At 39.9% G+C, this 12,822-nt stretch overlaps 1 protein-coding gene across 1 annotated transcript in view; it reads left to right on the forward strand.

The window, feature by feature from the left end:
- The first annotated feature begins 4,756 nt into the window (after window positions 1-4,756).
- The window catches only part of SH3BGRL2 (SH3 domain binding glutamate rich protein like 2), a 98,303-nt gene continuing 90,237 nt past the window's right edge, over window positions 4,757-12,822 (forward strand). The window contains exons 1-3 of the mRNA XM_081795799.1: window positions 4,757-4,838; window positions 10,053-10,127; window positions 11,005-11,143. Of these exons, the coding sequence (XP_081651925.1) occupies window positions 4,757-4,838; window positions 10,053-10,127; window positions 11,005-11,143 (296 nt within the window). The remainder of the gene's footprint in view (window positions 4,839-10,052; window positions 10,128-11,004; window positions 11,144-12,822) is intronic.

A 12,822-nucleotide genomic window follows, 5' to 3' on the forward strand; every position in this document is an offset into this window, starting at 1 on the left:
TAGAACAGATCAATGAACCCAGGAGCTTGTTCTTTAAAAGAATTAACAAAATCTATAAACCTCTAGTCAGTTTGATCACAAGAAAAAGGAAAGGATCCAAATAAATAAAATCACAAATGAAAGAGGAGAGATTGCAACCAACGCAGCAGAAGTACAAACAATAATAAGAGAATATTATGAGCAATTTTATGCCAACAAATTGGGCAATCTGGAAGAAATGGACAAATTCATAGAAACATATAAACTACCAAAACTGAAACAGGAAGAAATAGAAAATTTGAACAGACCCATAACCAGTAAAGAAATTGAATCAGTAATCAAAAATCTGCCAAAAAACAAAAGTCCAGGGCCAGATGGCTTTCCAGGGGGAATTCTACCAAACATTTGATGAAGAGTTAATACCTATTCTCTTGAAACTGTTCCCAAAAAAATAGAAATGGAAGAAAAACTTCCAAACTCATTCTAGGAGACCGCACTACCTTGATTCCAAAGCCAGACAAAGACCCCACTAAAAAGAAGTACAGACCAATCTCCTAATGAACATGGGTACAAAAATTCTCAACAAGACACTAGCCAACTGGATCCAACAATACATTAAAAGAGTTATTCACCATGACCAAGTGGGATTTATTCCTGGAATGCAGGGCTGGTTTAATATCTGCAAATCAATCACTGTGATATATCACATTAATAAAAGAAAGAATAACAACCACATGATCCTCTCAATAGATGCAAACAAAGCATTTAACAAATTATAGCATCCTTTCTTGATAAAAACCCTCAAGAAAGTAGGGATAGAAGGAGCCTACCTCAAAACCATAAAAGCCATATATGAAAGACCCACCACTAGTATCATCGTCAATGGGGAAAAACTGAGAGATTTCCCCCTGAGGTCAGGAACACGACAGGGATGTCCACTCTCACCACTGTTATTCAACATAGTATTGGAAGTCTTAGCCTCTGCAATCACACAACACAAATGAATGAAAGGCATCCAAATCAGCAAGGAGGAAGTCAAACTTTCACTCTTCACAGACGACATAATACTCTGTATGGAAAACCTGAAAGATTCTACCAAAAACTGCTAGAACTGATCCATGAATTCAGCAAAGTTGCAGGATATAAAATCAATGCACAGAAATTGGTTGTATTCCTATATACCAAAAATGAAGCAACAGAAAGAGAAATCAAGGAATTGATCTCATTTATAATTGCACAAAAAAAACATAAAATATCTAGGAATAAACCCAACCAAAGAGGTGAAAAAGCTATACACTGAAAACTATAGAAAGCTAATGAGGAAATTGAAGAAGGCACAAAAAAAAAAGGGAAAAAATATTCCATGCTCATGGGCTGGAAGAACAAATATTGTTAAAATGTCAACACTACCCAAAGAAATCTACATATTTAATGCAATCTCTATCAAAATAACACCAGCATTTTTCACAGAGCTAGAACAAACAATTCTAAAATTTGTATGGAACCAGAGAAGACCCCAAATAGCCAAAGCAATCCTGAAAAAGAAAACCGAAGCTGGAGCATCACAATCCTGGACTTCAAGGTATGTTATAAAGCTGTAATCATGAAGAAAGTAAGGTACTGGCACAAAAACAGACACTCAGATCAGTGGAACAGAATAGAGAACCCAGAAGTGGACCCACAAACGTATGGCCAACTAATCTTTGACAAAACAGGAAAGAATATCCAAAGGAATAAAGACAGTCTCTTCAGCAAATGGTGCTGGGGAAACTGGACAGCGACATGCAGAAGAATGAACCTGGGCCACTTTCTTACACCACACACAAAAATAAACTCAAAATGGATGAAAGACCTAAACATAAGACAGGTGAAGCCATCAAAATCCTAGAGGAGAAAGCAGGCAATAACCTCTTTGACCTCGGCCACAGCAACTTCTTACTCAACATGTCTCCGGAAGCAAGGAAACAAAAGCAAAAATAAACTATTGGGACCTCATCAAAATAAAAAGCTTCTGCACAGCAGAGGAAACAATCAGCAGAACTAAAAGGCAACCGACAGAATGGGAGAAGATATTTGCAAATGATATTATCAGATAAAGGGTTAGTATCCAAAATCTATAAAGAACTTATCAAACTCAACACCCAAAAAACAAATAGTCCAGTGAAGAAATGGGCAAGAGACATGAATAGACACTTCTCCAAAGAAGACATCCAAATGGCCAACCTACACATGGAAAAATGCTCAACATCATTCATCATTAGGGAAATACAAATCAAAACCACACCTGTCAGAATGGCTAACATTAACAACTCAGGCAACAACAGATGTTGGCGAGGATGCAGAGAAAGAGGATCTCTTTTTCACTGCTGGTAGGAATGCAAACTGGTACAGCCACTCTGGAAAACAGTATTGAGGCTCCTGAAAAAATTAAAAATAGAACTACCCTACAACCGAGCAATTGCACTACTAGGTATTTACCCAAGGGATACAGGTGTGCTGTTTCGAAGGGGCACATGGATCCCAATTTCTATAGCAGTGCTATTGACAATAGCCAAAGTATGGAAAGAGCCTAAACGTCCATCGATGGATTAATGGATAAAGAAGATGTGGTGTGTGTGTGTGTATGTGTGTGTATATATATATACATACACACACATACACACACACACAATGGAGTATTACTCAGCTATCAAGAAGAATGAAATCTTGCCATTTGCAACTACGTGGACTGAACTGGAAGGTATTATGCTAAGTGAAATTAGTCATTCAGAGAAAGACAAATATCATATGACTTCACTCACAAGAGGAATTTAAGATACAAAACAGATGAACATAAGGGAAGGGAAGCAAAACGAATATAAAAACAAGGAGGGAGACAAAACATAAGAGATTCTTAAATATAGAGAACAAACAGAGGGTTGCTGGAGGGGTTGTGGGAGGGGGATAGGCTAAAAAGGTAAGGGGCATTAAGGACTCTACTCCTGAAATCATTGTTGCAGTATATGCTAACTTGGGTATAAATTTAAAACTAAAAACTAAAAATAAAAATAAATAAGAAAATGAAAATGAAAAGACGCCCTAACAAATGGTAGAAGATTTTTGGTAATTCTATTATATAGTAAGGAACATTTTAAATAGAATATGTAACAAATTCTTACTATTCAATAATAAAAAGAGAAACCAATTTTTAAAATAGGCAAATGATTTGAATAGACATTTCTCCAAAGAAGACACATATACAAATGGTTTGTAAGCATATGAAGAGATGCTCAACATCACCAGCTATCAGGGAAATATAAATCAAAACCAAACTGAGATACCACTTGGCATACACTAGGATGACTACAATCAAAAGACAGATACTATATGGGTGAATATATGGAGAAACGAAAACTCCGACACTACTGATGGGAATGTAAAATGGCACAGCCACCATGGAACTGTAGCCACTGGCAGTTCCTCAAAAGGTTAACGATAAAATTAACCATATGAGCTAGCAATTCCACTCCTAGTATATACGCAAGAGAAAGGAAAATATATATCCACATGAAAATTTGTACACAATGTTTATAAGTGGAAACAACTCTGGGAATGCAAGCTAGTGCAGCCACTCTAGAAAACAGTACGGAGGTTCCTCAAAAAACTAAAAATAGAACTACCCTGCAACCCGGCAGTTGCACTACTAGGCATTTATCCATGGGATACAGGTGTGCTATTTTGAAGGGACACATGCACCCCCATGTTTATAGCAGCACTATCAACAATAGCCAAAGTGTGGAAAGAGCCCAAATGTCCATCGATGGATGAATGGATAAAGAAGATGTGGTGTGTGTGTGTGTGTGTGTGTGTATAAAGGAGTATTACTCGGTAATCAAAAAGAATGAAATCTTGCCATTTGCAACTATGTGGATGGAACTGGAGGGTATTATGCTAAGCAAAATTAGTCAGAGAAAAACAAATATCATATAACTTCACTCATATGAGGACTTTAAGATACAAAACAGATGAACATAAGGGAAGGGAAACAAAAATAATATAAAAACAGGGAGGGGGACAAAACAGCAGAGACTCATAATTATGGAGAACAAACTGAGGGTTGCTGGAGGGGTGGTGGGAGGGGGGATGGGCTAAATGGGTAAGGGGCACTAAGGAATCTACCCCTGAAATCATTGTTTCACTATATGCTAACTAATTTGGATGTAAATTTAAAAAAATAAAAAATAAAACAAGTTAAAAAAAAAGTGGAAACAATGCATGTTGGATTTCTATATATCACTCAACTGATGAATGGATAATGTGTTGCATATCCACAGAACGGACTATTATTTGGCAATAAAAAGTAATGAAGTACTGATCATAGCACACTCTCAACATGGATGAAGCTTCGGGGCTCCTGGTTGGCTCAGTCGGTTAAGCAGCCGACTTCAGCTCAGGTCATGATCTCGCGGTCCGTGAGTTTGAGCCCTGCATCGGGCTCTGTGCTGACAGCTCAGAGCCTGGAGCCTGTTTCAGATTCTGTGTCTCCCTCTCTCTGACCCTCCCCCGTTCGTGCTCTGTCTCTCTCTGTCTCAAAAATAAATAAACGTTAAAAAAAAAAAATTAAAAAAAAAACATGGATGAAGCTTAAAAGCATTGTGTTCAGTAGAAGAAGCTGCTCACAAAGAACCACATGTTACATGATTTCATTTATGGCAAATGTCCAGAGTAGATAAATCTATAGAGACAGAAATTTACCAGGACTGATGGATTTGGGGTTGGGGCAGGGGAAGGGTGAGAAATGACTGCTAGTGGCTATAGGACTGCTCTGGGAGATGATGAAAATGTTCTGAAGTTGCTCGTGGTGATGGCCGTAGAACTCCGTAAATAAACAAAAAGGTTTTGAATTGTACACTTTAAATAAGTGAATTGTAAGGTATATGAATTACATTTCAGTAGAGTTGCAAAAAAAATAAAAAATGTTCAACCTCTTCAACATCAGATAGATGCAAATTAAACCACAAGGATATATTATTTTATTCAAAACAAGTGGGGAAAATGTAAGTTTTGGAAAGTGTCAAGTGTTAGCATGGTCACAGAACAGTGAGAATTGTCATCTGCTACTTATGGGAGTGCAAATCAGAAGCGCCACTTCGGAAAACACTTTGGCAATAACATGTACGTACCCTATGACCTAGCAAAGCCGCTCTTTTCACACAAACACCAGGAGACATGTGCTATTATGTTTATAGCAGCTTCTGTTGCGAGAACAAAAGACTGGTGCGGCCCAAATGTGCGACTGTAGGGTGGATTCAACTGACCAGGACAGGGCAGGCAGTTTAGCAATTGCCCCATGGGAACCAGTGGAGGAGAGGACATTCTATACAAGGAAATTGGGTGCTACTGGGAAGGGGAAATGGCCAAAACCCACAACCAACATCACAAAACAAATACTATCCACATGCCAGGGTTGTTTGTTTTTTTTCCAGTTGGTTCAGAACCCCCAAGGAATGTGGGTGTGATTATATACCTCCCTCACACAACTGGAGAGCAACGCACCTTATTACTAGCCCAGCATGAATGTGGAATCCTAGAAGGAAATGATATGAGGGTTGAGAAAACAGGCGCTTGGCAACTAAATGTTTTCCCAGGTGCAAGATGGGACTCTGGGTGATGGACACTATTCCTAGCTATGCATAGAGGAAAAGTAACAGTAAGCAGAAGGCAAATCACTCTCCATTTGTCCCCTGGCTATATCCCCCCACCCCAGAGAACCAGGAACAGGGACTGAGGAAGCCAGTGGACCCTCCATTCCTTACTGGGTTCAAAACCTGCATTATCCAAGGCACCTGGGTGACTCAGTCGGTCGAAAGTCCGACTTGGGCTCAGATCATGATCTCACGGTTTGTGAGTTTGAACCCCACATGGGGCTCACACTTGGGGTCCTTTGTCTTCTCTCTCTGCCCCTCCCCAGCTCATGTGCTCTCTCCCCAAAATAAATAAAACATTAAAAAAAAAACTGCATTATCCACATTACCCATTCCTTCACTCTCTACCCAGGGAGAAAACCAAACCTATCCTTGTTTTCATTCCTGCCCCCTCAGGCACAAAGGTAGATACTCTCTTGTTGCTGGGAAAAGTACTTCCTTCTTTCATCTGAAATGGGTTCCCAGCTTCTCTTGCCACTAATCATTTATTTTCTAAGTGTGACATTTTCCCATACTTGTCCTTTCTATTAATAAATCATCAGTTGTCATACCATCTTCCCAGGTGACACTGATGTCATTGATTTGCTCCCTCACCACTGCTTCTTCTTCTGGCCACAGATTACTAAAAGCATCACAAGAGTCCCTCCGAAGGCTCCCTCCCCCCTACCTCCGCCAGCTGTAAACAAATCTCAGTGTCAGCTGAAGGATTTCATGTCCTGAACTGCAAACCGGGATCAACTGCCAACACCATTTACCTAAGGTGGTAAAATCTGTGAATTATGTTTTTTAGACAGGATTTTTCTCTCTAGAAAAAGGCAGCAGGGCATCTTATAGGTCACAGAGGGAAGGAGTTTTAAGTGCGTCTGCAAGAACATATACATGTATATATACATTCTTGTGTGTATAGATATATAAAAAATATATAGAAATATGATATATAAATAATGTAGTAATGTTCCAGCAATTCAAGTGGATTTTACCTTTTGAAAGTTTAACTATTTTCCTGATGAATATGATCAGTTTTATATGTAATGCTTACTTATTTTCACCTAATACCTTATAACTGAAGAGTGAAAAGGCCTTTTCAGTTTAAAGTTTCTTTGGTTACTGTTCACATCATTATTTAATAGCCTTAACCATTCATAGCACACATTATTGTCTCCAGGAGGTTCTTGAAAAATCATTTTACTATAAAGTATCTTATATTTACTTTAACTATTATTATTATATGGTTCTTGCCTTCAAGAAATATTTGAGGTGGCTTATAATAAAAAACAAAAATGATATAACTATAATAGTAGAAAATAAAAGCCATGCAAAAGAAAGGAATCAACTATGCTCATTAGCAAATAAAGCTATACTGATTGAGCATTAACCTGAGCTTCCTTAGCAGCCAAAGTAAAAGGGGAAACAGAAACCTTACCAACAATTTAAATTCAAAAACTGGGTTTGGTTTTGTTCTGCAATCAAATCTAAAAGGAGTTTATCAAATAGGAAATGTTCATTCATTCATTTGAAAATTATTTGTTTAATACTTACAAAGAAACAAATCCTGTATAACATACTGGGAATACAACATTAAACATTTCAAAAATGGTCTCTGCCCTCACAGAGTTTAGAATCTGTTGTGAGATACAGACAATAAACAACAAATCAAACAAATAAATATATAAATCACAGTTAAAGACACGTACAGAGACTAGGAAAATAACCAAATTTCAGGAAGGACTCCCTGAGGGGGTGACATTTAAAAAACAAAAAGAGATGAAATGTCATGTCTGCCTACAGATGTTTCAGGGAAGTTTAGAGTCCTGAAGTAATCCTACAAAAAAGTTGATTTTTGAGGTGCAGAAACTCAAAAATATTTGTCAGATATCCTGCTTAGCAATGTTACAGAGGGGAAATTGGAATACAGGCAGCAGATTTTTAATAAATGTACCTAAGAGTGAGGCCTTAGGGAAAGTGTCAAGCAAGGCCTTTTTTAAAAATTTTCTTTTGTTTAATTATTTATTTTTGAGAGAGAGAATGTGAGCAGGGGCCATGCAGACAGGACAGAGGATCCGGAGCAGGCTCCGTGCTGACAGAAGAGAGCCCAGTGTGGGGCTCGAACCTACAGACTGTGAGATCATGACCTGAGCCAAAGTCAGAACTTAACTGACTGAGCCACCCAGGTGCCCCCATCAAGCAAGACTTTTAATGTGAGGGTGGAAGAGGTAGCAGAATCTGCCTTCCAGAGTCCTTAAGGATGCATGCTTACCTACTTGGGCTTATGGGATCCTGCCTAAATGCAAAGGTTTAAGAATGGCCTTATCTTGGGGCATCTGGGTGGCTCATTCAGTAATCATCTGACTCTTGATTTCGACTCAGGTCCTGATCTCACAGTTTGTGAGATGGAGCCCCATGTTAGTCAGCATGGAGCCTACTTGGGATTCTGTCTCCCCGCCCCCCTCTCTGCCCCTCCCCCACTCGTGCTTGCTCTCTCAAAATAAATAAATAAACTTTTTTTAAAAGAATGGCCTTATTTTGGTAATCTGTAGCCATGTAATTGCTTTCTCTTCCATATCTCCTATTTAAGTAAAAGAAAGACAGGTAAGAAATGTTGTTTATGATAGAAACGTTATCGTATTTAGGGTTGAATGATTTAGAAACTGAAAAAAACAGGAGGAAGTTATATGAAATTTCTTTGTTCTTTTTTAGTCTGCTGAGAATGCAAGGAGAGAGGGGAGAAGGAGGAAGAAACAGGGCGAGAGAGACGAAGTGAGCATGAGTGCAAGAGAAAACCTCTGCTTTGAAAGGAATATGATGTTGAAAAAAGCTGACAGGCAGAAAACAAGTCAAAGTGTTGCTGCTATGGTTACTGGACCGTCTGTGTTCTTGCCTACCAGACACCAAAGTGTGATATAACCTGGTAGCCAGCTAAATATTAAAATGGACCCAACAGGGGGCGCCTGGGTGGCTCAGTTGGTTAAGCGTCCGACTTCAGCCCGGGTCACGATCTCGTGGTCCGTGAGTTCGAGCCCTGCGTCGGGCTCTGGGTTGATGGCTCGGAGCCTAGAGCCTGCTTCCGATTCTGTGTCTCCCTCTCTCTCTGCCCCTCCCCCGTTCATGCTCTGTCTCTCTCTGTCTCAAAAATAAATAAACGTTAAAAAAAAAAAAAATTTAAATGGACCCAACAGGGACACCAGTTACTTTTGTCATTTTTTAAGAGAGTGATTCTAAATCAAACTGCAGCACCACACAACTGTTCTTACCTCTCCTTCCACATGAAGCCCTCTAGGATGCCAGTACAATCCCCCTTGCGGGTATTAAGAAATATCGGAAGTACTGCAATGGCCCTGATTTTCAATCCTTGAGAGGCCATTGTTTCTATTAAACTTACAATTAGGCAATGGCTCAGCAGTTGAGACATTTATGTTTTCAATTGCAGTTGATTTACAAAGAAACCAAAGGTAGACTCAAACACAAGAACTATCCTCTACAAGGAAATGAGACTCTCCATTGACCAAAGAGCCAATATTCCTCCTATGTGGCGCAATGCAAAGAGTATACTCTCCCCAGCAAAGAAATGAATATTCTAAATCCATCCCTCACTAGAATTAGAGCTTTCTTGTGCAAGTTCAAGGGAACTGTGGCGAGAATTGTACTGCAGAAAAACCAGCCCTGAGCCACCCCACCTACCCATGGCCCACAGAATGATTTATGAGAAATGCCAGCCACAAATAAGCCACTTTTAACCGAGACAAGCTGAAATTAAGCAGGTTTTGGATTTTGCCAATTTCATCCCCAAATTGCGTTCCTTTCCAACTTCTTTATTTAAGTAAAAGACAGACAAGTAAAAAATGCAGTTTTATGATGGAAACATTGTAATTCAGACTCATATTTAAGGTTTGAATAATTCAAAGACTGAAAAATCTCTAAAGAAGGCCAATCACTCCTGTGTATTTCTAGCCCTTAGTTCTTCCCCATAGATATCTTGCAGATACCTCAAAATTCACACGTCCAAAGGTTAACTCAACTTTCCCACTTCCTATCACTTGTTCTATTTCCCTATCCCAGTGAATATCCAAGCTAGAAAGTTCAAAGCTATTTTCAACTTTCCCACCTCCAACTATGTTAGCCATGGGGCTTAGATGAATTAGTTCACTTATTGTGTCTGAGCCTGGGTTTTCCTCAGTTGCCAAATAGGTTCCTCTCTTCTCAAGTTAGCGATGAAAGTTAAATGAGAAAGTACGTGGAGAATGCTCAGAACAGTGCCTGGCATAGTAAATGTTCAGGAAATGGTGGTGGTTCCATAATTATCCTTCACCGGATGACTTGAGGACTCCTAATCTATCTACCTGAGGATGGGAACTTCCCACTTTTTCCGTGCTTACTTTCTGCTCTCTTCAGGACCCCCACAGTGCACCACATATAATCATTTGTCTGTTGCAGTTTTCCTGTCCATGTGTCATCATTGCATGTTGGGTATGTGGGAAGCACAAACTTACCTTTTGTTCACAAGTTTCCAGATGGAGAAAAGCACATCTGAGCAGCTGCACACAAGGGCATAGGGAAGTCATCCTTCTGCATTTGAATCTGAGACATTTGAGATGACTGAATCCCAAACTTGAAACAGGTGCCATAATGGGAGGAGCCAGGGGGTGGTGGTGATCAGTATCCTTTGCATGCAGAAGGAATGTGCATTGTTTTAGTTACATGGGGCGTAGTAATGGTTTGCAAAAATGGCTTGTGTCAGTATCTCCCATCCCACAAGCTTTTCACAATGTGGCTCTTCCACTTCTCTCCTGAAGAGGTGGAGCCTATTTTCTCTTCTCTTGGATCTGGGCTGGCTTTGTGACTTGTTTTGACCGGTAAAGTGTGGCAAAAGTAACACAGGTCTTACAGCTTTTGTTTAAAAGGTTTTCTAGTTCTCTCTTCACAATCTTCGAATGTTCCCCCTGAGAAGTCTGCTTTGAGACCAGCACACTGTAAGAAAGCTCAAAGTGGCTCTATGGAGAGCCTACATGTGGTAAGATCAAGGTGCTGTGGCCCACAGCCCCCAGCTTAGCCCACCCCCAGCCAATCTGCCGCATGGGTGCATTTCCACATGAATGATGCCAGGACAGGTCAGCAGAACAGTCAATCAGGCAACCCACAGAGTTGTGAGAAATAAATAAATTGTTGAACTACTAATCATATGAATGAATAACTTCGTAATCTCGTTCCAGTCTTCCATTACAGTTTAATTTCCTACTCTCTGCCCTTGAAGTTGCGTGAAGAATTCTTCAGACAAATATTAAGATCACAACTTCACAAACCACCTTGAATTCTTGATGTTGTGGTAAAGCTAAAATATTCACAGTCAATTTTAAAATGTGGGAAATTAGTTTAATGAGTACCCCAGTTCAAGTGTTAAGTGCCAATATGAAATGTGTGGCACAGAAATTCAAGCAGCTGGACAAGCGTTATTACCCATTGATGGCTGTTGCAGCATTCAACACGTGAGAGTCAAAACGCAAGTTTTGTGAAGAGAACTTGGAACATGTGTGGTTATGATAGTCAGTCTGTTTAAACACATTCAAAAGAGAAATCATTCCAGCAGAATAAATCAGAAAATGAAAACAGTGTCTGTAAGCATGATGGTAGGGTTGGTCACTAGGAGGCAAATTTCAACTGGAAATAGAATCGTGGTGGACAATTTTTACCTCAGTTAGTTCTCTTGGACATAAGATTACCGTCTTAATCATATGAATCCCCAGTGGAAGAATCCAGAGGCTACTAATTTAAAATAACCAATAATGTAATGAAATTTTAGAGTGCTGTTAGATTCGTCATCCAAATTGGAAAACTGATGCCGAAGGCTGGAAAGGGCCTTTCCAGGGGTCAGAAGTGGTCAGGGAGAGGGGCGGCTGCAGGAAACTCACATACCACCTGGTGTCCTTCTGATCCCAGTTGGGGATTGTGAGGCGTCCTTCAGAGGAGTCTGCCCTGCTTACATCTCCGGATGTGCTTGAAGCCTTGGGACAATCCTTACACAAAATGTTTAGGTTTTAGGTGGTGGGGTGTGTATTTTGTTTTTCCTAACTCCTCCTAGTCATATACACATCTAGAGCTACCTTTGTATTCACAGGGCCCCGAAAACTTTTTTCCATGTTGGGCATTAGATACCCTTGCTGGAAGAGTTCAGACGTTTTTGCTCTCACAATTCTGGTTACATTGCATTTTCCCTACCATGCTGAGCACTGCTGCATGGCGATGACTGGAATTGTCACCGGTGCATCACAAAAACAGTCTGACCCTTAGTGCCTGGCTGGTTGGCAGACCCTTTAAAATTCTTTGTCCCCCCTTTTTTTCTTTTTTAGAGAGAGAGACAGACAGAGTGCGATCAGGGGAGAGGGGGCAGAGTGAGAGAGAGAGAATCTTAAGCAGGCTCCACTCTCAGCATGGAGCGTGACATGGGGCTTGATCCCACGACCCTGGGATCATGACCTGAGCTGAAATCAAGGGTTGGACTTTAACCCACTAAGCCACCCAGGTGCCCCATTTTTCTTTTAATTCTTCTTTCTTTCTTTCTTTCTTTTTTTTTACAGAATTTTAGAAACCATTTGCTTTCTGGTTAAATTGTCACAGTTTATTATGGCAAGGAAATCACATTTTTGGCTTTTTAGATATCAGAAATCTATATACCTCCTTCTTTTTACTAAATACTGTATTTTTTGTCATTTAAACTCAGGACAATTTCCTTATTCAGTTGAGTTTATATAAATTAACAATTTTTATCATTTGTCACATGTTATTTATTTTTTGAGAGAGAGAGAGCGTGGGGGGGGGGGGGGGTTGCAGAGAGCAAGGGAGACACAGAATCCAAAGCAGGCTCCAGGCTCTGTGAGCTGTCAGCACAGAGCCCGATGTGGGGCTCGAACTCACAGACTGTGAGATCATGATCTGAGCTGAAGTCGGACACTTAATCAACTTAGCCACCCAGGCGCCCCCTACAAGTTTTATCATTTATTCACACAATAAAATCTGGATGGAAAGTTCTGCCAGTAGTACACATTGTATGAGTAATGCTGCTGTCACCTACCACCACACTTTTTTTTTTTAAGAAAACTATTTTGGTTTTGGATGTTCATTATTTTCAAAATTAAACTTTGGGCTCCAGTACTGAGATAGACATAAA

The sequence above is a fragment of the Panthera onca genome, chromosome B2 (genome assembly GCF_046562875.1).
Source record: "Panthera onca isolate mPanOnc1 chromosome B2, mPanOnc1 haplotype 2, whole genome shotgun sequence".
Lineage (NCBI taxonomy): Eukaryota > Metazoa > Chordata > Mammalia > Carnivora > Felidae > Panthera > Panthera onca.